The sequence below is a fragment of the Guyanagaster necrorhizus genome (assembly GCF_019112545.1).
Source record: "Guyanagaster necrorhizus MCA 3950 unplaced genomic scaffold BT62scaffold_4, whole genome shotgun sequence".
Classification (NCBI taxonomy): domain Eukaryota; kingdom Fungi; phylum Basidiomycota; class Agaricomycetes; order Agaricales; family Physalacriaceae; genus Guyanagaster; species Guyanagaster necrorhizus.
In genome coordinates, this window is record NW_025064883.1 from 1215605 (window position 1) to 1238265 (window position 22661).

A 22661-nucleotide genomic window follows, 5' to 3' on the forward strand; every position below is an offset into this window, starting at 1 on the left:
GCGAAGGTACGCAGGAGTTAATCGGATTGGTGCTGACTCGAGTCTTCAAAAACGGGTTAGCAACCTAGTGACGCTGGCCCGTAAGAGAACTCTGAAAGGAACGTTCCATATACCGTTGGTCGCTGTGAGTTCAGTCTTCTGTAGGCGTTTTACTTTCTTTATATCTGCTCACAGGATTCATCACAGAAAGCTAATGAACCTAAAAGCAAGGCCGGTAAGGAGCTCATTTAAGATGAACACCGCCTCCCCCCCTGGTCAGCCCAACTAAGACATAATAAATAACCTGAGTACATCACTGATTGCTTCATGTTGGCGAGGTCAACTAAACTCTCGTTTCCTGTGATTTTCAATCATTCACATGCGCATTCTGAAAGACGTGTTCCTCTCATAACAGTGCTTCGCAATGAGACCCTTACTCATGGCATAGATGTGCCGACATCTTCGTCAGCTGGACTACTGGTGATAAAGATGATGAGACTTTCAAAAGTGCGACTTTCCGTCCAAAGACCGCTCTCTTCTGGCTCCGAACTTGTCGTTTGAGAACAGCACGTTTGCTTCCATATCTGCAAAACCACGGCTATATTCGATTACTGAAGGTCGAATCATGGCATCCTGGACCTTCCTCTGATTTCTTGGTGATCTATGGTACCCGGTTAGGGAGTTAATGAGCTGCAGATATCCAAGGTCCACCGGCTGGGCCCACTTGCCGAGGTTAAGGCTCCCCTGCTAGCTGTCGTAGTTGTCGATTCTCTACCCCACAAGAGCCAACCGCACGACGCGTAATCAGATGCAACCATGAATTTTCTTCGTCCACTGACGTCGCTGCGCGAAAGCGCGTTCCGGATTGCTGCCTTGCAGGTCTTCCGGATGCTTTCCACGTCCTAATAATCGTAGCTGCGGTAAATCACAAGGCGAGCGCGGCTAGGCCTTGGCCATGGATGTACTTGGTACATAGCTATTCCAAACCTACCTTCGAATCGTACTAGACAGCTTGTCAGACCATAACGATATTTCGGAGAGTTTATTCTGTGACGGCGGCGGTGAAAGGAGGCGGACGGCCTGTAACTAAAAACGATGTTAGTTTTCTACGGTTGAAAGCTTTTTTGAAAGTTGTAATGTTGCGTAACCAAGGCAAGGAAACGAAGGAAATATTTGTCATTTGGACTGTGCAAGTTTTGATCATGCCGGGAAAGGAAATCACCTCGAAGCCACGATTTCGTGAGAATTACTTCTTCCTTCCCTTCCCCTACTTCCCATCTATTCCCGCCAATCTTCCTTTCTCCAGCCTTCCCTGACAAACCCTCATTCCTTAATATCACTTTCCTTTTCACAATTTCCTAGTTCCCATGCATTGCCATCTCTCTTTGGTCATTATTCTTTCCATTCTGTCATGGTCATTTCTTTCTGCTGCGTTCAGTTTTTCTGCTGGGACACCGACACAGTGCGATGATATCAGCATAACATGGAATGGTACGCGTATATCGATACATTCTATTTGACGTGGCGCTCATTGGTGCTGTCTCAAGGTGGCACTGCTCCCTACCTGTTACTTTTGACTCCCGTGCGCCTGGCCCTTTATTACTATCAACAAGACTCATCTGTGGTAACTAGGTCTTCGGGACGCCAAGGAACATATCCATCCCTGATTCTGCGTACAGCAGTGGGAAGGGAACGTATGAAACACAGATCCCGTTCTCTTCAGGACAAAAATTCGTCATGGTTATGTCGGATGCGTCTGGCTTCGGAGCAGGAGGAGCCACTGAACTTTTGACCGTCGGATCATCCCTTGGAGGCAGTTGTAATACTACAGATCCTGGTAAGTGATGTTCACCATATTCTGTATTATCGGTCATCGTAATGTGGATTCCGAAAGGTGTTGACTTTTCATTCGAACTAAACTCCGCTCTCCAGCAATGCAGGCAAGTACGCTGATTACTGTTGCATCTCACCGGCTCAGCTATTGTACAGGACATACACCTTTAGTGCATACACCAGTGCTGTACAACCTGTCACTATTATGGTGAGTTCCGATGGCACTTGTCCTTCCAGGACTTATCTCTTAATAAAGGGAATAATTCCCGATGGAGACACCTTTGTTATTAATCCGCCGGAAGGGCCTACCGAGTACGATTGGACCGCCGACGTCTACAACGGCACGAGTATCATATTCGCTATGGCCGATTCAGAAGGCCGCCAAGGCGGAAGTTCCGACGTCAAGACTGTCGGGATATCTACTGATCAGTCATGCATTGATGATTCGTCGCCGTCATCTACTGCAACGCCTTCTTCTACATCCTTACCTTCCACGTCCTCCACCACTTCTGCTACGACGTCGACAACCACTAGCAGCTCGGGTACATCAATCGGTGCAATCGCAGGCACCGTTTTAGGTGGACTCGTATTTTTGGCCGCTGTCATCACTCTTGCCTTATTTTTCCTTCGACGGAAACGCGACCGCGATAACCGTTGGGATAATGGGACCGACCTCGAGCGTCACTCGCGTAGATTACAATCGGATATTGACCTAGCCGATGGTTACGATGCGAGAGGCCACGCAAACACACCATCAGGATCTGCCTTCCCATTCTTCGTTCGCGGTACAGATTACGCCCCCACGACGCCAGACTCAGAGGCTGCAGACCATTATAATCGTGGAATGCCTGATTCGCAACCAAATCCTTTCGCTTCTCCTCAGGACCACGACCACAGTCCGACATCTATCGATCCATTCACCGCTCATCACCATAGTCAGCCATCTGGTTCTCAAACTATGTCATCTGCTCAGCGGAAGGCAGCCACGGCAGGCGCTGCTAGTTACACTCCTTCTCGATTCATCCTGCACACAGACGCAGACGATGTTCCATTGCCACCTCCCAATGAGGATGGTGTGGTAGAACTTCCCCCTCAATATTCTGAACGAACAGCGCCTCAGAGCATTCCTTCACGATCATCGTTGTCCAGGACAGTTGATGATGCTCCTTTATATTCAGCGTCATCGCAGCTCTCTTCTTCGCAATCGCATCATTCGCCCTCATGACCTTTCAATCTTCTCTGCGTTGCAAATATTTTTAATTATTTGTAGGATCGTGTATCTTTTTCGTGGCCGGGGGCCATCTGCAGCTTTTCTCACTGACATATTCAACAAATATTCTTCCGGATTTTCGAACGATGAATCTGCCAATACCCTGAGAAGAACGTCCTGTAATCTTGCTCCACGCCGCTATCGGACCTCGTGGGTTCGCAGGTGTTCTGCTCCCTGATCTTGATCGTTATACCCATCCTAGAACATAAACACGTATTTGATGCTATGCGGAAAGTGGGCCGGAAGAAGCCTCCCATGTCTGCTTGTCTGATCCCTTACTGTTGGGCGTGCTCCCACTATGAAATGACATACTTCGACGTCTCATCAAATGAATTCAGCTGATATCCAATATTCAATTCTCACCTTCGGCTCCGTTGAATTACACCCGACGAGTTTCTTTGCAACATCGTTCATACGAGAATGAGCTTAGAATTCAACTCGTTGGGCATGTCCGTGGTTTTCTTTCTGTGATCTGTTGTCAATTGGAAGCGTCATTAGAGGCGAGGAATGCGAACGACAAAACTGTAAACCTTCCGTAATTGTACCTTAGGGAATACTGTCTCGAGTGGTCTCGCCAGAAAGGTCAATACAAGTAGTTATAAACCAGTGAGAACGGCGGTCAAGCGGGGTGAAATGTATGATATACGAAATACACGCGTGCAATCAATATGGATGGTAGTAGCAATGTCTAATATGAGTACAACTTGACAGGGAAGCCGTTTATATTCAAGATGAACATGAATCTCTTGCGACTATAGTTGAGCGTCATCAGAATTCATGCTCATAGGCTCGTTGCTAAGGTTCTGTTTCGCAAAAGCGTCAACGAGCGCTTCTTGGTCTTTCCGCCTACGATGACGCTTGCGCCTGTCGTCCTTGATAACACGCTCTATTCGGCGGCGGGTCTTGGAGTGTAGTCGAGGATCGGTCAGAGCCTGCTTGCTCTTGTAGCAAGCAAGCTCGATGCTCGCAATCAATCGAAGCGTATCCGAGTTATTCAGAGCCTACAGTGTCCAATGAATGCACAAATCATGGAAGGGCGAGAATACCCACGTTCAAGGACCAAGAAACGACACGCACACCCTCAACGCAACCAATGACTACAAAGTTACCTCTCCTTTCTGCCTGAAGGTCGGTGCCCTTGGAAGATCAACAATCAGCGAGGGATATTGCGAGGAGACACGAAAAATTACCTCGCCAAATGAGGTAATGACCTTGTTCGAGGAGAGGTTTCGAACGACTGAGGCGGCCTTAATTAGGCTACCAAGAAAGCGAAGCACAAGAGCACTCACCTATCTTAAATGAATGCCCGACCACCTCTTGCGACACAATACCTCGTCCTAGATACACCCAAGAATCTCGCTCAGGCCTTCGAATGTGGACCTTGACCTGTATGTCACGGAAGTTTTCACGAGGTATCCCCAACGCTATACGCTAATAAGTACAGGTGGTGGCGCAGATACACTTAGGAACTCACTTGGCGGCGCAGGCGCTCCAGCAAGCGCTTGGCTGGGTCCGTCCTGGGCCTGTTGTACTGGCGAGCTAGCGCAATGCATAACGGAATCTACATCCATGTTCTCCATCTGAGAGAAGCAGCAACACCGTTTGAGCAACAATAGCGGCAGAAGTAAGAAACACGACACTGAAACGCACCCTGTTTGAATGATCGGCGAAGAGTGCTATAGGAGGAAGAAGGAAAATGCAGACGTAGAAACAGTGTGCGAGGCAGCTGGCAGCACTTAAGTAGCGCGAAGCATCACGTGCTTACTACAGATCTTTTTCAAGTTAGGTGGCGGGCAGTCTGCCTTTGTGAACCGAGGAACAGAGGTAACAAAGGCGTAGTATTGCTATAAAGTACGGTACATCCCATCAATATTCAAGTCTTCCCCACCATGTCTCCAACCTCCAGTCAACCTGCATCTTCGCAATCTTCGCAAAGTGAAGAAGACTTCTGCAATGCAGCCAAAGAGGAAGAAGACAACAAAGAGATTCAGCAGAAAGAAGAAAGGGTACATTAGACTGAGTTCTGTATCTATCTAATCAGTGGCTAACATCCAGCTGTGCATAGAGAGGTCGGGAGGATGAAAATTACAATCCTTCCAGCTCTCAGCAATACAGTTCCCAGTCTTACAGTAGTGCAGACTCTCATGATGAAATCGAAGCGACGATGACTTCAGCCCCAAGTCGTCACAGTCATCTGATGGGGCACAGGAGAATCTCCAGAGAGAAATGAATAATGCCGTGCGGGGTGGAAACCTTGGAGAGTTTGTCGCCATTCTTCGTAGCTTGATCGAGAACGGACAATCTTCGCAGCTGGAGGCCGCGGTGAGGTTTGTTAGTGACATTCTTGGAGGAGGTTGAAGAATACGAATTGTCGACAAGCTAAATAAGTTAGGCTAATTAGTACATGGCCTCACAATGGTGCTACAACGACGATGTTCGGATCATCGCACATCCGGAGAGAGATAATTCCCTCCTACGAGGCAGAGATTCCTAGGCGTGAACTGTACATTCGTGATTGGAGTTCTTTTAGTCGGGAAGGTCGCAAGGAGATCAGTTCTGAAAATCAAGTCAGGCATAAGAAAGCGAAATATATGAATAAGCGCACGTCTCGGAAGCTTCTTCGTCGTTTGAACCACTGACAATTGCGCCGTTACTTGCGAGCCCTAATGGCGTGTACTGTGTAGTCCCGTTCTCCCGCGGCTTGCTAGGCGATCCTCCTGCGCTTTTTACATCCCAACATCGAACGGTCCAATCAGCACCTCCGCTAACAAGCAAAGAAGACTCTGCGCTGAATGCCAGAGAATATATCGACGCCGTGTGCCCAGACATCTTCTTGACTCTCTTTCCAGAACTGATGTCCCACAAATTAATAGCCAGATCCTCTCCTACATCAGACGTTAGAAATTACCGTTGAAGGTTCATGATTACGTCATACCTCCAGTCGCTAGATATCGTCCATCTGGGCTGATAGCCATTGAAGTCACGGCGCCTTGCTGTCCAATGAATACCCGTACGCATGAACCTCGTTGAACATCCCATAATCGGGCTGTCCAATCACTGGATCCAGTAGCAAGGTACAGAGAATTTGGATGAAACTCAATGCACTAGACACGAATGAGATGAAGCACATGTCTTCAGCCAAAAAAAAAAACACATACATCCACATCACTTAAGTGCCCCGCATAGATGCGCAAACAGCTCGTACGGTCTGTCGACCACAACCGAGCTGTCCGATCTCTGCTCGCAGTAGCAAAGTAGACTCCTATGGGACTCCATTTGATATCCCATATCGGATTCTCATGCCCACGAAAAGCAACGACGTTGCTCATCGTTTCCATAGACCACAAACGCGCTGTAGCATCCGCTGACGCTGACAGAAGATATCTAGGAGGGCTTGCGGAGCCGTTGAGAGGATCGAACGCAAGTGAATAAACAGGCCCGCTATGTCCGACTAACTTCCGAGTCGTGCTACCTTTCTTTTCCTTGATTTTGCGAAGAGATGCGGCTGGAACGGTGTGTTGAGTTAAACGGAACAGAGTGATAGTGGAGTGTACGGACCATCTTTGACAGCGCTTGATGTAAAATCACTCCTCATACCTTTGAGTTTCTCGTTTTTGAGACTCCATAATCTGATATAACTTTCAGCGAAACCAGCGGCCATCAATGAAGTATCTTGAGAAAAGGTCATGCAGGGTGCTCTATAATGATGTAAGAACCATCTCGAAGTAGGAATTGAACGTACCCTTCTACAATATTGTGTAATGTATAAGCACAAATACTGGGGAGAGCGCGCGCCCTCGCTGTATTGGCTTGAGGAGAGTTGATGTCGATGTTACTAAGGGCTGAAGGTTCAAGTCGAATTCTCCGGCGTGCGTCCCGTACAGCATGGATCTCTCGTTCCACGTCGGTGGTTTTGAACGTGGGAGGGTGAGGTAAAAGGTCCGATTCTGATACAGGGAGAACACCTGGCAATAGAGGCGGTCTGGCATACTGGATGTCATATTGAGCGTTGGGATCCCGATCGACCATGGCTTGCTCCCGTAGCAGGCGTTCTGATTCTACACGAAGATCCTCGGCTATCGGCCTAGGACCAAGTTTAAGGTCGCCTTTCGACGTATTGAAGGCTTGAGGATTGGTAATTTTTGTGGCAGCCCCGTTTGTTTGAGGGATCAGTGATGATAGTAGGCCCGTAGATTCTTCCCAAGTGTTAGGTGCGACTGAAGTGGGATTTGAGGAAGTGACTGTACATTGGGGTGAATACGAATCACAGGACATTTCAAGATTGTATTTACCATCAAATCGAAGATGGTTGTTGACAACGCGCATGACTGCTGCACGTCCTCTTTTGCCCTTTTCGCCCGAGAAGCCTTCGCCTGCGCCCGATGCCTCACCTCCGACACCCTCTGTCAACCACCCTACGAGCAAACCAAAACCTGAACGACTCATTCGAATGACATACTTTTCATCACGGAAGCGTTGGGCCAGCTCGTCGTTTTGAACGTGGGAGGGAAGCAAGAGAGTGGAGAGATGGTGTAGTATTGTTGTGTGAGCAGGAGCAAGAGATGCTGAGAAAGAGGAGAAAAAGCGAAGCGCTGATATAGTCTTGGTCAGCAGAGCAACTTATTGTATCGCCTTGTGGATTACCTGCATCCTTGAAACCGCGTTGTATGAGATCCAGATAGAAGTGACAGAATATTGGGAACAGTATTGGCCGAAATTCAGGCTGTTAGAAGAGTTACATGAAGTCCGCAGAGCAGATACAGCACTTACTCGGTACATATCCAGGGATCCCTCGACCCAAGCTTCCAACTCTCGAAATCCCTCTTGCTTATCTGTGGGATCCAATGACAGTATATCTTCTGCTCCAACGGAGCCGATACTAGCTATTAGATTCTGAATACTCGACGGATTTCCCAATGACGTGAGTTCGGTCAGAACATTTGAAGGATCCTTGAGAATATTTTCGCCTGGCCGAGAAGGTTTCTGAGCGAATACTGCGAGAGCTTTGACCAGATCTTCGGAGGTAAGAGTTTCTGGTTGCTTTCCTTTATCGTCAGGAGAGGCAGATTCGACGGCACTTGCGAGAGCCTTCTCAGCAGCAGCATGACCTCGAGCACGCAGGTAGTCGAGGACCATACGGTCTGCAAGCGCATTATTTTGTTGATTTGTGGACGCATTATTTTCAGGAGAAGCGGGAGCAGGAGAACCAGTAGATCCGGGAGGAGTGTTGACCGACATGGCTGCAGGAAAGCAGGAGAGCAGACCACGTGACTGAAGTCTGTTATACGCGACGCGTGTTTTGTATTTTCAAATCTCTTTCTCATAACACTCACCATGGCTTCAAAGCAAGCAAACCGTCAAGCTATCACCCTCAAAGGCTCTACCGCTTTGGTTACTGAATTCTTCAAGTATGCAGTCAACACGTGAGTATCCTACGAATCAATGTTCAAACTGCCACTGACAGGGCTAAAGGATTCTTTTCCAACGCGAGGTGTACCCGTCTGACGATTTTCATATGGTTAAGAAGTACGGGCAAACTGTCCTCGTTACTCAAGATCTTGCCCTGGAGAACTACCTCGAAAGGTTCGTCGCTGACCGTTTCGTGCAGCGTCCAACCTAACACCCTGCTAGAATTCTGAAACAAGTCCAGAGTATGCTGAATGCACTACCTAGTTTATCACGCTGCTTACCGGTCCATCAGAATGGCTGCTTACCGGTTCTGTCACACAATTGGTTCTTGCCATCATTTCAAAGGACGCCCGGACGCCTCTAGAACGCTGGGTGTTCGACATCAAACTTGTTGAGCCGCCAGCAGATTCGACAACTGAAGCGTATGAACCACGATTACATCTTTCTTCGGTGTTTCTAACAACAATGTTTAATCTAGACCACCGAAACCAGAAGCCGAAATACAGTCGGAGATCCGGGCTATTCTGAAGCAAATTATTTCAATGGTCACCTACCTGCCAGTGATACACGAGCCAACCGTGTTTAATATTCTAGCGTACACGTCTGATTCCGCAGACGTTCCTGCCGGTGAATGGGTAGATACTGATCCGTTGGCGATTGAGGCGAGCAAGAGTCAGCAGGTGAAGATGAGGAGCTTTAGTACAGACGTGCACAGGATCGAGGCCATGGTCGCGTATCGATATGAAGAGTAGTAGTGGCATGTAGTATAATTTTGGCAGATAGATGGTTGCTGTTGACCAGAATTGCCGACTCCGAGCCAACCGAGCCAAGCCAAACTGGGATTGCTATGACCACGAGTTCCTTCCTCCTTTCTTTCCTTCACTCTTCTTCATTCTTTTCTTCTCCTCATTTTCTTCGTCTGGCTGGCCCCAGACTTTCTTCGCCTTTCTTTTACTGTATTAGCACTTTCAGTCGACTTCAATCATGGGAGAAAGCTGGATTCGCAGGGAGTTTCTCAGCGCAAGGAGGCTGGCCTTCAATGTCATTTTCTACGGAATCCATTTTGCGCTCTTTGGTTATGGGTGGCACAGCCAGGTGCGTCGTACGAATCCTTTAATTTTCTAGTAATCTTATCCTTGCAAGGCTGCTAACACCAGGCTTGCTGCTCTCAACGCTTTGACTTGGTCTGTGTGGACATCTCGTGGTGCAGGTCTCGTTCTGGCATTCGACGGCGGCATGATTCTCGTTCCCATGCTGCGAAATGTTATCCGCTTCGTTCGACCGAAGCTCACCTGGCTCTTTCCCGCCGACGAGAACATCTGGTTCCACAGACAGGTCGCTTATTCGATGGCATTTTGGACCATGGTCCACACAACGGCGCACTACGTCAACTTTTTTAACGTCGAGCGCAGTCGTACGTTGTTCCATGCCACATGGTCATTGGTTGCTAAATCCTGGTACAGAGGTTCGGAAGGAAATTGCTCTGGACATCCACTACACCCAGGCGGGTGGGATCACCGGTCACTTCATGCTCCTTATCATGGTCTTGATATATGCGACTGCTCATCAGAAGATGCGCAAGCAATGCTTTGAGGCATTCTGGTACACTCATCATCTTGCCTTCTTCTTTATGATCGGTCTCTATTCTCACGCAACGGGATGTTTTGTTCGTGACTCTGTCAATCCGGATTATATCAGTACATTCCCGTTCTACTCCACCGAACATTGTCTGGGGTATATGAGTTGGAGGTTCACAATCTGGCCCGGAATCATGTACTTTGGTGAACGAGTGTATCGTGAATGGCGTGCTAGACGTGCTACTCGATTGTCCAAAGTCCTTGTCCACCCAAGTGGTACGTGGGTCATCATTCCCCGGCATTGTCGTGTCCTTATATCCTTCCAGGTGCTATGGAGCTGCGTATCATCAAGCCTAGTTTCAAGTATACACCTGGACAGTGGTTGTTCCTTCAGGTTCCAGAACTTTCACGCTTTCAGTGGCATCCTGTAAGTTCCTAACATCGTACTTCTCTTTCTTGCAGCTTATCTAAATGGCAACTAGTTTACCATCACATCAGCGCCAGGAGATCCTTATGTGTCTGTCCACGTACGACAAGTGGGTGATTTCACGATGGGACTCGGAGAGCGGCTTGGCGTTGGTCCGTCTGTTGTCAATGCGATGACCCAAGCGGCCATGAAAGGCTCATATAAAGATGAGAAGTCTGGCTTGGGGTCTCGAGGTGATTACCTTGAATTAGATGGCTCCGACTCTCTGCCCGCTGTCAGGATCGATGGGCCATATGGTGCCCCAGCGGAGGACGTATTCGACGCCGAGGTAGCTGTGCTTGTTGGTGCTGGTATCGGTATGTTACTTTTCTCGACACCAAGAACATTTCTGATTCCACCTCCCAGGTGTCACACCATTTGCTTCAATCTTAAAGCACATATGGTACAAACAGAAAAGCGGTAACCTCGGCGTCCTACGTCGAGTTGAATTTTTCTGGGTTTGCCGTGATGCTCCGTCATTTGGGTGGTTCCAAAGTTTGTTGCAAGAAGTTGAAGCTGCTCAAGCGGATCGTGAGTTAAGTTACTCTTGAAATTGGACATCATCTCATATTCTTATCTAGCCAATTTCCTTCGCATCAATATCTATCTTACTCAGAAAATCGGGGAAGATATGCTTTGGAATATCGCGGTCAACGACGCCGGTGCCGCTTATGATCCCCTGACGCTCCTCAGGACGCGCACCATGTTCGGTCGTCCGGACTGGATGACCATCTATGGGCAGATGAAGCAAGCTATTGAAGCAGGACAATATATTCCTGGTTCGAAGTCGCAGTTGAAGACCAAGGTCGCTGTAAGCTATCATCTTTTATCGTTATCTTGTACCCTACTCAGACGAGTCTTAGACTTACTTTTGTGGACCGGGTGCCATCGCGAAAGCGCTCAAAGAGGCAACGATGCACCACAGCTCGTCCACTGTCAACTTCACCTTTGCGAAGGTTTGCAGCTTTCGATATTGGTCATACCTTACCCTGATTGCTCTCTTCATGACAGGAACACTTTTAATTATTGGCTGGATCTACATGATGAAGTACTTGTTATCTATTTTACATTAGTCGTAACCGAGGTGATTGGACGTGTGGTTACTACGAGAATGCAACTGGATATTTTGCATTAAATTTTCATGATACACAGCAGGTCGATGAAAACGAAATTGACAAGATGGTAATGATATGCGGCATTATACGAAAAATCTATGGTAACTGTATGAGCGATTCTTTCTACCTAATTACGAGCTCCTCTATGCGACCTCCCCAAAGAGTGGTATCTCTCTTCAGCCGACATTCTGGGTCAGATAAATTGCGATTCAGTTGCTCCTGAGCAACCGTTCGAATTGACTTCCTCATACAACGATCTTTGGGTTGGCTCGCAACCGTGTCTGCCTTAACGACAGGTCTATCAACATCATGCTCTGGGAAATAATAGTCCAGACGCTGATAGACATCCTCAAGATGTGGGCGGTGCCATGCAGAATTGCGCTTGCTTTCGATTCGGCTGAGCCGCGTAGAGACCTTTTTGTCCGGAAGCAGCGGAGGTGGAGGTGGGAGAGGCCTCGCACTAATCGGCGGCTTTTGCCAGAGCGGAGAACCGAAGTCGTTTTCGGTATCACTGCAAGAAAATGTACTATAATCGGTTGATGCAGATGTTTGCGCTGATGCAGACGAAATAGATGGGGAGTACTGTAGATGATGAGTGTTCAGGGGTTGTGGATTCGGAGCTGTAAGCGTCGAAGAAAGGGGATCTTTGGCATCCGAGCTCGGGAGAGGCGGCGGGTGATAAACGTAAGACAACTTCGAGGATTTGCACTGTCGAACGGTTCTTTCATCGTCAGAGTCGTCTGAATCAGGATTGACAACGTAGAACATTTTTCGGCGTTGACATGATGATTTTGATGACTCGGATGTTGCTGCCCAGTTGAATACTAATTGATCGTCATCCTCAGGAGTAGAGCCAAATGCCGATTTCATAGGTGAGCTTGGAGGAGTGATAAACACAAGCGGAGGCGGGGCAGAATCAGGGCTAATAGGAAGCACAGCTTGGGAAGCACTTCTAAAGTGCGTGTGCTGGTTAGTCGGTCTCTGACAGAGTGCAGAAAAACTAGAAGGTCTCCGCAACCCTTGTGAGATCGATCGTCGCGACGCCGCCTTCTCTTTTGGAAGAGCAAGTCGAGCAGTATCTCGCTTTCGAGAGAGAGCCAGCTTTTCCCGGGGGGCCTCGATCTCAGCTTGATTAAACGACCAGCCCAACGCTGGAGTCAGATAGCGATGCTTTCGAAGTTCTGCAGCTGTAGGACGCTTAGCTGGGTCACTGGATCGTGAACCGGTTAGTAACCAATTGAAGGAATATATAGTCACATACATAGCAAAACAGCCACTCCTGAAGTCCATCGCCAGCTCTGATAGATGCAGATCCTTTGGAAGGGGAGGCGGGAGTTTATCTTTATGGAGCTACATAGCGATCATGAGCATGCCAGGAACTCAGCTGTTGCAATGAAGCTCGCCTTGAACATGACTACGAAACACTCTTCGCCGGCCCAAGGCCTTTTACCAGACCACATTTCCAGCACAATACATCCAACACTCCAGATATCAATCTTCGCGTCATATCCACCAAGGTTTGGAGAAACAACTTCTGGAGCCATCCAGAATACAGTGCCCTTCAAACCCGTATTTGCGCGCGCTTCCAATTCGTCGACACGCTTGGATATACCGAAGTCAGAGATCTTACAGATGCCGGAATGATCAACGAGAATATTGGCTGTAACAAAACAGAGTGAGCGCGGTACATAGCTTGAAACGCCAGGGTATGAACCTGCTTTAAGATCCTGTTGTGTGGCTATGAGTATATATCACCGTGCTCTAGGAAATGGCAACCCACTCGATGTATAATTCCTCTATAGTGGAGATACTCCAAACCTTCCAAAATCTGGCTGGTGAATGACTTTGTTAAACCTTCACTAAACCTGCCATGTTGAGAAAGACAGCTTTCAATTGTTCCTCCAGGGACATATTCCAAGAAACTTGAGCTGTTCAGCAGAAGATATGAGTTTGCTGAGAATCAGTGACTCACATGTTCAAAGACTCGGGACTCTCTTCGTAACCCAGATATCGGACTATGCGAGGATGATCCAAGTATTTGAGAGTTTCGCTCTCAAACTTGAGGGCATTGGCCACTTCCATCTGTTGGCTGGTTTGCTGAAACTGCTTCTTGGGCAACTCGACTTGCTTCACAGCCATTATTTCTCCAGTATTGGCATTGCATCCCAAGTACACGCAACCGTAACTGCCTTTCCCGATTAGCTCTCCCCGAATCCATTGAAATATGGGTGCTGCAGAGAATGGTAAAGGTTCAGCCTAGCGCCTATGAAACACGTCAGGACGCACGTTTCGGAGGAGGAAGGTTATAAGGCATGCGTGCTGCCTGTCGTTGAGGCCTGCTAGGGTTGATATCGCCTGCATTTCCTTCGCATGAAGAGCTAGCCTCCAAAGGAGAAAGAAAGAGGACACACGGTATAGAGCTGTATCATTCGTAAGATAACCAGAAGCCCGTGTCGCCAGCGAGAAAGAAGGCTTATCAAGGCAAGCTTGAGCCTGGCTTGAAGTACATCGGGAGTTCATGCGCATAGACTACAGTAACCGGCAGAGTCAACAGGCAAGAGACATTACATGAAACGCGTCGCGATGGAAATTTGTTTCGAGCGATGATGGATTTGGTCACGTCGCGACGAGATCCATCATCACGTCGACCTACAAGGAATTTGGATCACGTCGAAAAGACGCCCATACCGACTAAGGATGCTGGCAGCATGGGATTGCTGTTGATGTATATCATGGAAGCCAGTAGTAAACAGCCAGAGCCCTTCGCCAAACAGTTCCAAATCCGGACGCGTCCAACCTCCCTTTTGCCAGTTGCCACTGGCTCCCCGCGTCAAATGGCTGCTGCCTTTGCCAGCTCGTCCTCTTCTTCTTCCCTTCCAACAGGGCCTGGTGTGTACCACCACAAGTCCTATCATATCTTACTCACAAGTCTCTCTAGTTGATATTACCGTTCTGCAAAGTGCGACTCGTGTTTTACATGAACAATTCGCCACAGATATTCAAATTATTCCCGACCTCGGCGAAACACTGAATACCCGCAAGTGGTATATTTCATGTTTTCTGGCCTCTTGTAACGTTCCTTTCTAGAACCCCCATCGTATAGCATCTTCGACGATGACTTCCGTGTTCCTTTTCAAAAGAGAAAACTTGTGGGAATTCCTGATGCATTGTTTCAGCATTATAGCAGTAATGTCTTCCAGTACCCTTACCAATGTGTCACTGACTTTCCAACCAGATACAAATGTCAATACTCGCATGGGCTTGATGCCTGAAATCGAACGTACATGGATCTCTGTCGAAAATAAGTTGCTGCTATGGGATTACATAGAGGGGTGCGTATGCTTCTTGGTTCATAGTGCTCACAATTCAAACTCGTCGTTAGTAATGAGATAAGTTCATTTGAAGACCAGCCCTACGTGATCTCCAATGTCGCACTTGTCAAACCCAAAAAGGGATTGTTCATCGATGAAATATCCTATCTGTTGGTGATATGCACACCAATGACTGTCGTTCTAATCGGAGTTGCTCTTTTTCTAGGAGCAAAACGGAAAACGCTCCAGTTATATGCCACTGACTTGACCGTGAACACCGACACACAAATGTCATCGGTCATAGGCACTTCCGATGGACGAATATTTATGGCTGGGTCTCACGATGGGAGTCTATACGAGCTTCACTATCAAGCTATAGAGTCGTGGTTTGGAAAACGCGTTCAACTAATCAATCATTCCGTTGGTGGCATGCAAAGTCTCATTCCCCGTTTTGTGTCGTCAAATGTGGAAGGCACGTATATTTGTCAACTACTTGCAACTGTAACTACAATGATGTTTAGATCGTATCGTTTCCCTTGTCTCTGATGACGTCCGACGCTGTTTCTACACTCTTACAGAGAGAAACGCAATCGCTGTTTACAAGCCGACCTCTGACAAATCTTTGGAGCACGTTCAGACTTTATCAGGCTTGTATAAATCTGTTCAGGATAAGGCACTCGGTTCTCCTGCCGTCACACCTCAGAACTTCCGAATAATTGCCATTCATCCTGTCGACTTTTCGGAATCTCGTTCTGGTATCCAACTGGTCGCAATAACATCTACCGGTGTGCGGCTGTATTTTGGTCCAGCAATAGGTTATGCACATTCGTATGGAGGTTATTCATCTACAAGCGGTGGCGTTCGTCCCCTTCAACTCCTCCATGTGCGATTACCTCCAACCGATCTATCACATCCCGATGAGCAGGAGCCAACTTCCCGACAACCAGTGGCAACGTATAACACGGCACCGACACTTACCCAGCAACAAGTTCGCATGTTTACCTTCACGGCTCTTGACGTCAGCTGTTATGTTGATGGGTTGACGGTGGCCGCTCAGGAAACAGATGTTGATGGAAAGGACTTTCTGCTATGCATGTCACCAGACCTGACGCGAATCGGGAATTTGGACCAGACAATTATGAATGCCCAATCTTCGCAGCGTGCGGGTGCTTCCAGTGGTAGCAACAGAGCGTCTTTGAGTGAATATGCCGCACTGTTAGCTATTCCAGGGAGGACTTGGGCTATGGCACCTGTTCCCCAAAGTTCACCAAATTGGGAGACAGGTTTACCTGCACCGGTAGTCACGAACGAATTGGCGTCACAGTTTGTCGAAAACCCTCGAGAAATTATGGTTCTCACCAATGTTGGTCTGACTTTCCTGATGAAGAGACGAGCGCTGGACTATCTCAGGGCTGTTATTGAGGAGGTGCAGTCAGAGGGCAACGTCCAACCCCTCGTTGAGTTCAGGAACAGGTAAGATGCCAGTGAAATCTTACCATCTGCCAATATTAACATACTCTCTAGTTTTGGGCGCAATCAGACATGTGCTATGCTTCTTGGTCTAGCAAGCGACAACTCCTTTTTGGACACGACAGAGAGCACCTCTAACGTTGTCATCCCTCCTGACATTGCCGCTGTAGCCAAGCAAGCGTTCTATGACTTTGGGGAGCGTCCTATATGGTCGGAGCGGACGGTCTATAGCAGTATGCTTCACCCCTCTTCCCTTGCGCACTTATTGCTCATCAATTGTCAGACGAAGCTCAAGGAAAGGTTCTTTACAGTGGTCGTAGGGACGGTTTTGCTCTGTATTTTGCACGCCTCGTCAGGCGAATATGGAAGTCGAAACTGACGCGTACAAGGTAGCTTAATAATCTTTAAATATTTCTGCTGCTCACCCTATTTTTCCTTAGTGCTGCCGGTATTCACGAACCGACTGTACCCGAAGCGGTTTTAGTCACTGTCCAGAGAAACTTGTATTCACTGAAAGATTTGTTGGATAAGAATCCTCATCTATTCCATTCATCGCCGGGTGATTCGGCAGTTCGTGCCCCTGCAGCAGAGCAACAGGCTTGGAAGGTAAACGCTTACTCTTTTCTGTGTCTAATGTGACCGACACTGCGACAGGCCGAACAAAGCTCAGTGGTCGAGCTCATGTCACTGTTGACGCGCACCATTGAAGCACTCTCGTTCATTCTACTGCTAACTGACCACCGCATCGGCGACCTCATTACAAGGTATCTCTTTCGTAACGCTATGTTGTCTATCGCCAGTCTGAGTCATATACCAGATGCGCAGCTGATGTCCAGAGCATGTTCAAATCGCTAACATTCGAAGACCTGATAATCACGCACAACGGAATGACGGTATCAAGAGCTTTGGTTAATGTTGTTATTGATCAACAAATCGGTCAACAACTGAGCGTGAGTGTTATCAGCGATCTTTAGTTGCACTTGTGCAGCTAAATTATACACAGGTGGATACCATAAGCGAGGTTCTGCAACAAAGATGTGGTTCGTTCTGCAGCTCGGATGACGTAATGCTGTATAAGGTACCTATTATTACTTTTTGGCGCACCGTTTGCTTGCTGACGCTTCTATCAGGCGAAGGAAAACATTCGGAAAGCTGTTGAAACTAAAAACCCCACGGATAGAGACAACTGGCTGTCGGAATCACTACGGTGTGTCTTGAGTTCCATTCTTTTATCTTTAGATCTCAATAAGACCATATAGGTTATACATTAAAGGCGCTCGTATATTGGACCTCCAGAAATTGAGGGAAATTTGCGGCGATTTCCAGCAATTAACATACGCGAAAGGTACGCTTGACCAGCTATATCCTTTTTGGATGCTAGTACGATATTAATCTCAGGAGCCGTTGACCTTCCGCTCGTGTGTGCAAACGTCTTTGATGCGGAGAACATCGGATTGGAATATTGGGCTGCCGGTATGCCCGCGAACGACGTGCGTAAAGAATTCTATGAAAGGCGGCTCCATTGTTATGAACTTGTCCTGGATTCCTTGAACGTCTTCGAAGGAAGTTCGCAAGCTGCCAACTCGTTTTCCCGCGACGATCAGGACACAGTAAGAAGTCATGCATATGAATATGCCTTTACTAGTCGAGACGAAATGTTCCACTCGACGTTATATGATTGGCTAATAGATCGTGGTTTGGCGGATGATCTGTTGGAGGTCAGTGGTTCGCGTCAAGCTTCTAATTTCCTTGCTCACCAACTGTTTAGATTAGACCCACCTTCCTTGAATCCCATCTACGACGGGAGCCAGCGACTGTCAAGAAATACCAACTTCTGTGGCAATATTACGTCAAAGACGGTCAACCACTGCGTGCTGCAGAAGTGCTTAGCGCGCTCGCTGAATCCACCGAGTCTGTCATCCATGTGTTCGCTGTCCGTTTTGCTCATTATACATTAGGTTCGATCTCCATCTGACTGATAGACTGGAATGCTTGACGCTTGCTGCTGGCAATGCCAAGTCACATCCCGTCTCTTCGGGAGGACGTCATGAGACTGCCATTGCGTTTCTGACCGATCTCGAGGAACGACTGGATGTCGCCCAGGTGCAGCTGGATATTTATAATTATCTGCTCCCGCATATTGAGGATGCTGAGGAGGTGGGGGAGAGAATCAAGCAGCTCGACCAGCGCCTTTTTACGATATCTGAGGTATGTTTTCCCACCGTTTTCTTCGGACATCGATGGTCTCATGTGCCGTGCACACAAGCTGTATCAAGACTACGCAATACCATTCGATCTTGCCGACCTGAAGCTGCTTTGTATACATGTCTCAGAACATCGCGACGAGAGCACCGTACGGCCGATATGGATGCAGATTTTCGATGAAAGTTTGTTGCAGTCATTAATTCATGTGTCACGCTTGCTAAAATGTTTTTTTTTTTGGTAAAGTAATCCAGGAAGTCGCAGATGAGAACACTCAAGCGGATCGGGTTATGGCCAAAGTTGTAAAGTTGGGGCGTCGTTTCTTTCCCTCGGAAAGCGCATTCCCTCTTCGTGAGTGTTGTTTCTTTTACCGTTAGAAGTTTAGATGCTCATACCTAAGTGTAGGCCTCATGACAGACCTTCTCGTGCGCTTCTCCTTGGAACGAAAGGGAGTCCTTCCTTATGGTTGGGCACCTCGAGTATTGGTGCAATGTGGCGTTCCGTTTATCGAAATATGGGAGATACTGAACGGGATGTATGAGTCTCATGTAAGTTAACTTTGGGTCATTTCGGATCGTTTCTAAATCAGCACAGATACCTCCTTTCAATTCCCAAGCAAATGTTCAAGCAATATCCTCTGACATCGCCGTAGTACTCGTCGATTGGCTCGAAGAGGCGCGACGACCTAACTCGTCGGTTGGCCGGGGAGAAGTCCCTGTTGGACGCATAGACGCCGTCGTTGACCAGTACTTGAAAGAGCTGAATGTTGACAGGAAAGAAACGAAAAGTACATATGAGAATGCCAAGCGTTTGCTCAGACGGAATTGGTGAAGAGCCGTGGTTTGGTGATAATGATTCATACGTTGTTGTCACTTTTTAGTACATATATATATGTATGTATATATATATATATATACATACATACATTATAAGAGCTCGGCGAATGCTTGGATATCAGTTGACTTCAAGTATCGCATCTTCAGCACGTAAAAGCAGCTGCTTCGTCACCTTGTGGGTCAACTGGTAAACTTTGTACAAAGCGCTATTTGAAAACGATCAGCAGGCTATACGCGGAAAACGGGGAAAATGCAGACTAACCGAGCAGCGCCTACGACAATAAGGACGATAATGATCAGCGCCGTTATATCTCGGGAGTCATTATTTCTCCTTCGATTACCCCTGTAGCGCGCGAGCCAGTGGACTGGGCCAAGGAAAGGAAGGGACAAAAGCATCTGTATCAACGATCCCGCTCCGATTAACGGCAAACCGAGCAAAAAGCGCTGCACCACGCTTCTGAGTAGACCTGGAGCTGATCGTGTAGCACCCATCATCGTTTCGCCGCGCCGGTCACGTCGAATATTGGGAAGAGCTTCGTCAAAGACGGCGACGAGGTCTTCGTCCTGAAAGATACGAAGAGCGGCACGGACGAGATCATGGATGACTTCAAAAGGAGACACATAGAAGAGAGACGAGGAATAGTAGACGGTGGGCTCCTGGAAAAAGGACATGAGGTAGGTCGTCACGGAAGAGGATATGAACGCAAGGATTGTGAAAAGAAGGGTAGAGATGGCACCAAGTATCACTGACAGAAGACGTTGAGAGCCATCTGAGAGTCTTCAAGGATATCGCGACTTGCCTGGGTTCGTTGCAATGCCGACGATCCGGGTACGCGAGAATCGATACTTGTAATGGCACTGGGGGCATGAGAAGAATGCGCTCTGGGACGTGGCGGTATTCCTCCAGCGCTGCAGACACTTTATATGCACATACTGGGTATAGATACGGTGAGCTCAAAGCGACGGGCTTTGGGAGGGCACGACGGGGGAAAAACTCACGCTAATTGAGCCTCTGCATAGACACGGTCGAATCAAGCGACCCAGCTCGCGTTCTGCATCGGCGCCGTCCAGACATATTCTGCATTGCCTTTCGTCCGTGGGCACATGCTCCCCGTCGGCTCGGGCGTTGTCCTGTTCTCTTCCGTCCATGACTGCACGGATGGTGGACCAACTGGTACCGTTGTCCGTGGCGGCGTTAGTAGTAACCGTGGAGAGAGCTTCCACGTTAGTCTCCGGCAATCCTGATAGACACCGGGAATGTGCCGCTTTTCACGGCCGGAAATTTGAAATTTGTATATCGCGGTTTTTCAGTCTGTTGAGCATGACTGAACATGCATCTCAGAGCAATCACATAAGATTCGTAGGCGCCTTTGCTGGAATTGGAAGCGGTTGGGCTCAGCTTCTCATTGAATGCCATGCGCAGGCCCAGCTGACCCGAAAATTTCAGGTTTAACCAAGGTAACTGCCGTATCTTAGCTCAGATGATTGGCCTCATCTAAGATATTGATATTATTCCAAGGTCGCTGTTGGACATGGGTCAGTTGGTATGTCTTCCTTGAAACTCCCACTTAATTTCATAACTCCGACCTATCGCGGCTAGATGGCTTCGCTAATTGAATGTTCAAATCTCCTTGAAGGGTTCTTCAGGTTTGATACCGTCAAAACGCGAATGCAATGTTCTGCGCCTGGAACATACCATGGCGCCTTTGATGTGTTTCGTCAGACAATCAGAAACGAGGTATGCACGTCTTCTGCTGGACTAGACTCCCCGTATTATAGCTTGTTCTTGTTCTTTTTTTCTGCCCAGGGTATCCTCGCAATTTACAAAGGTGCAACTCCCCCGGCGGTAATGTGGGCCGCTATAGATTCGCTGCTCCTGGGTTCTCTCCATAATTACCGCCTGTTTCTCTTTCGAAACGGCCTGACTGAGCTCAATCCCGCGACGCAACTTCCCCGCCTGACAATTACCGCACATGGACTGGCCGGTCTTCTCGCTGGCTGGACCAGGTTTGGTTATGGTTCGGGTCCTGTTGCGATCCTTGGCTGACCTTGGGTGCTTTAGTACGGTTCTTGCTACCCCGATGGAGCTTTTAAAAGGCTTGTTCCCGCTACCCTAGCGTTTGGCGCTGATTGATCATGTCGACGCTTTTCTCCGCAGTGAAATTGCAGCTTCAAATGCAAAGAGACCCTTCCGACCGTCAATTTAGAGGCACGATAGATTGTGCCCGAAAGATCGTCCGCACTCAAGGAATCTTTGGCTTGTACAGTGGGTTTACAGGGAGTGTCGTTTGTCGGACTAATTTTTGCTGGTTATTCTTGTCTTTTGAGGTAAGTAAGCCATCCGCCAGCCCGCTCTCCTTGCACTGCGGTGACAAAAGGTTCATCACTCCCCAGGCTTTCATGCGGGGTTTTGCCAAGCTGCAGGGCACACCCTATGAGGTAAGGCTTTCCTACGTTCATAAAAGGATTTGACTTTTTTTTTTTTTTCAACTCACTCGAGAAAAGATAACCACAGGCTTTGCCAACTTTTTAGCGGGCGGCTTCAGTTCTTTCGCGTTCTGGATCATGGCCATCCCTGCGGATAACGTGAAAAAGTAAAATTTTTTTGTTTATTGTTTCAAGAAGCAAGCTAAGCACCGGTGAAGCCGTATGATGGCGTATCCTTATCCCAAGCCATACCCCATGGCGCTTTCTAATGATGTCTTGATGGAAAGACCATCATTTTTGCTTGTAACAAAGAAAATCCTAGCCACGGAGGGATATCGCGGATTTTTCCGCGGTCTTGGACCTTGCCTGTTGAGATCTTTTCCGGTAAACGCTAGCGCACTGTTCGTATATGAGTCACTGCTTCGGGCATTCGGAGCGGAGAAAGTACGTTTCTGTGCATTGCTCATTTATCAAATTTCTGGCTCACCCCACCCTGGTGTTCAGACAAGGCAATAGCCGTCGGGTGCATCAATATGTTTTGAAACAAGTAGAATCTTTAGAGAATCTGTGGGGTCTCGACCCGTACTCCGTACTTGGTCAATCTTCCGATTTTAATCCATCATTATTAGATTATTTCCCGGTGCCTTTACGGAAAGAAAAGATGGATGCGACCCTGAGCAACGTTAATCTAAACTTGTGCATTATTAATAATAATATATGGGCAGGATGTTCTAAACATAGGCGATTCTAATTCTAAAATTACCGG

At 47.9% G+C, this 22661-nt stretch overlaps 11 protein-coding genes across 11 annotated transcripts; 6 read left to right on the plus strand and 5 right to left on the minus strand.

Annotated features, from left to right (window-relative positions):
- Nucleotides 1-480: 480 nt before the first annotated feature.
- Nucleotides 481-1306, minus strand: BT62DRAFT_1001395 (uncharacterized protein; the record flags this gene model as incomplete). Its single annotated transcript, XM_043176734.1, has 4 exons — nt 481-726; nt 770-881; nt 971-1065; nt 1301-1306. The coding sequence occupies 4 exons, from the start codon at nt 1304-1306 to the stop codon at nt 481-483; spliced, it is 459 nt and encodes a 152-aa protein (XP_043044089.1).
- BT62DRAFT_524146 (uncharacterized protein) lies at nt 1219-3088 on the plus strand. The gene is made up of 6 exons (XM_043181252.1): nt 1219-1470; nt 1527-1561; nt 1612-1816; nt 1874-1919; nt 1969-2020; nt 2069-3088. The coding sequence occupies exons 1-6, from the start codon at nt 1347-1349 to the stop codon at nt 3035-3037; spliced, it is 1431 nt and encodes a 476-aa protein (XP_043044090.1). The 5' UTR covers nt 1219-1346; the 3' UTR covers nt 3038-3088.
- A 746-nt stretch (nt 3089-3834) lies between these two features.
- BT62DRAFT_1001397 (uncharacterized protein) lies at nt 3835-4635 on the minus strand (the record flags this gene model as incomplete). The annotated part of the gene is made up of 5 exons (XM_043176735.1): nt 3835-4083; nt 4133-4219; nt 4273-4319; nt 4372-4506; nt 4557-4635. The coding sequence occupies 5 exons, from the start codon at nt 4633-4635 to the stop codon at nt 3835-3837; spliced, it is 597 nt and encodes a 198-aa protein (XP_043044091.1).
- A 336-nt stretch (nt 4636-4971) lies between these two features.
- On the plus strand, nt 4972-5440 carry BT62DRAFT_1001398 (uncharacterized protein; the record flags this gene model as incomplete). The annotated part of the gene is made up of 3 exons (XM_043176736.1): nt 4972-5088; nt 5148-5203; nt 5257-5440. 3 exons carry the CDS (start codon nt 4972-4974, stop codon nt 5438-5440), a joined length of 357 nt encoding a protein of 118 aa, XP_043044092.1.
- Nucleotides 5309-8342, minus strand: BT62DRAFT_524194 (TFIID and SAGA subunit). Its single transcript, XM_043181253.1, has 9 exons — nt 7853-8342; nt 7727-7805; nt 7375-7674; nt 6825-7323; nt 6641-6780; nt 6241-6587; nt 6018-6186; nt 5688-5967; nt 5309-5638 (listed from the first exon to the last, which is right to left on the minus strand). The coding sequence occupies exons 1-9, from the start codon at nt 8318-8320 to the stop codon at nt 5524-5526; spliced, it is 2397 nt and encodes a 798-aa protein (XP_043044093.1). The 5' UTR covers nt 8321-8342; the 3' UTR covers nt 5309-5523.
- A 33-nt stretch (nt 8343-8375) lies between these two features.
- BT62DRAFT_927874 (spindle assembly checkpoint protein) lies at nt 8376-9284 on the plus strand. The gene is made up of 5 exons (XM_043185371.1): nt 8376-8505; nt 8555-8665; nt 8714-8733; nt 8784-8913; nt 8970-9284. The coding sequence occupies exons 1-5, from the start codon at nt 8417-8419 to the stop codon at nt 9241-9243; spliced, it is 624 nt and encodes a 207-aa protein (XP_043044094.1). The 5' UTR covers nt 8376-8416; the 3' UTR covers nt 9244-9284.
- A 191-nt stretch (nt 9285-9475) lies between these two features.
- Nucleotides 9476-11770, plus strand: BT62DRAFT_1072649 (NADPH oxidase; the record flags this gene model as incomplete). Its single annotated transcript, XM_043178876.1, has 9 exons — nt 9476-9586; nt 9635-9905; nt 9955-10344; nt 10395-10495; nt 10551-10851; nt 10901-11065; nt 11116-11345; nt 11398-11490; nt 11546-11770. 9 exons carry the CDS (start codon nt 9476-9478, stop codon nt 11555-11557), a joined length of 1674 nt encoding a protein of 557 aa, XP_043044095.1. The 3' UTR covers nt 11558-11770.
- Nucleotides 11771-12780: 1010 nt separating this feature from the next.
- Nucleotides 12781-13887, minus strand: BT62DRAFT_943504 (kinase-like protein; the record flags this gene model as incomplete). Its single annotated transcript, XM_043187882.1, has 6 exons — nt 13622-13887; nt 13430-13571; nt 13364-13376; nt 13065-13309; nt 12911-12999; nt 12781-12859 (listed from the first exon to the last, which is right to left on the minus strand). Coding segments are annotated over exons 1-6 (735 nt in total), but the record flags the coding sequence as incomplete, so codon positions are not given.
- A 556-nt stretch (nt 13888-14443) lies between these two features.
- BT62DRAFT_984966 (nucleoporin) lies at nt 14444-19611 on the plus strand. Its single transcript, XM_043189899.1, has 21 exons — nt 14444-14538; nt 14588-14686; nt 14737-14835; nt 14885-14981; nt 15032-15432; nt 15482-16433; nt 16485-16663; nt 16714-16819; nt 16871-17036; nt 17085-17194; nt 17248-17380; nt 17434-17508; nt 17561-17637; nt 17690-17775; nt 17829-18148; nt 18199-18341; nt 18389-18638; nt 18697-18817; nt 18879-18983; nt 19038-19180; nt 19227-19611. The coding sequence occupies exons 1-21, from the start codon at nt 14484-14486 to the stop codon at nt 19461-19463; spliced, it is 3954 nt and encodes a 1317-aa protein (XP_043044097.1). The 5' UTR covers nt 14444-14483; the 3' UTR covers nt 19464-19611.
- On the minus strand, nt 19362-20964 carry BT62DRAFT_524586 (uncharacterized protein). Its single transcript, XM_043181254.1, has 5 exons — nt 20468-20964; nt 20269-20401; nt 19731-20214; nt 19558-19674; nt 19362-19504 (listed from the first exon to the last, which is right to left on the minus strand). The coding sequence occupies exons 1-4, from the start codon at nt 20615-20617 to the stop codon at nt 19587-19589; spliced, it is 855 nt and encodes a 284-aa protein (XP_043044098.1). The 5' UTR covers nt 20618-20964; the 3' UTR covers nt 19362-19504; nt 19558-19586.
- BT62DRAFT_927879 (mitochondrial carrier) lies at nt 20777-22540 on the plus strand. Its single transcript, XM_043185372.1, has 11 exons — nt 20777-20856; nt 20916-20926; nt 20988-21004; nt 21116-21206; nt 21276-21475; nt 21531-21565; nt 21627-21796; nt 21863-21907; nt 21974-22062; nt 22114-22339; nt 22400-22540. The coding sequence occupies exons 1-11, from the start codon at nt 20790-20792 to the stop codon at nt 22409-22411; spliced, it is 963 nt and encodes a 320-aa protein (XP_043044099.1). The 5' UTR covers nt 20777-20789; the 3' UTR covers nt 22412-22540.
- Nucleotides 22541-22661: the final 121 nt, after the last annotated feature.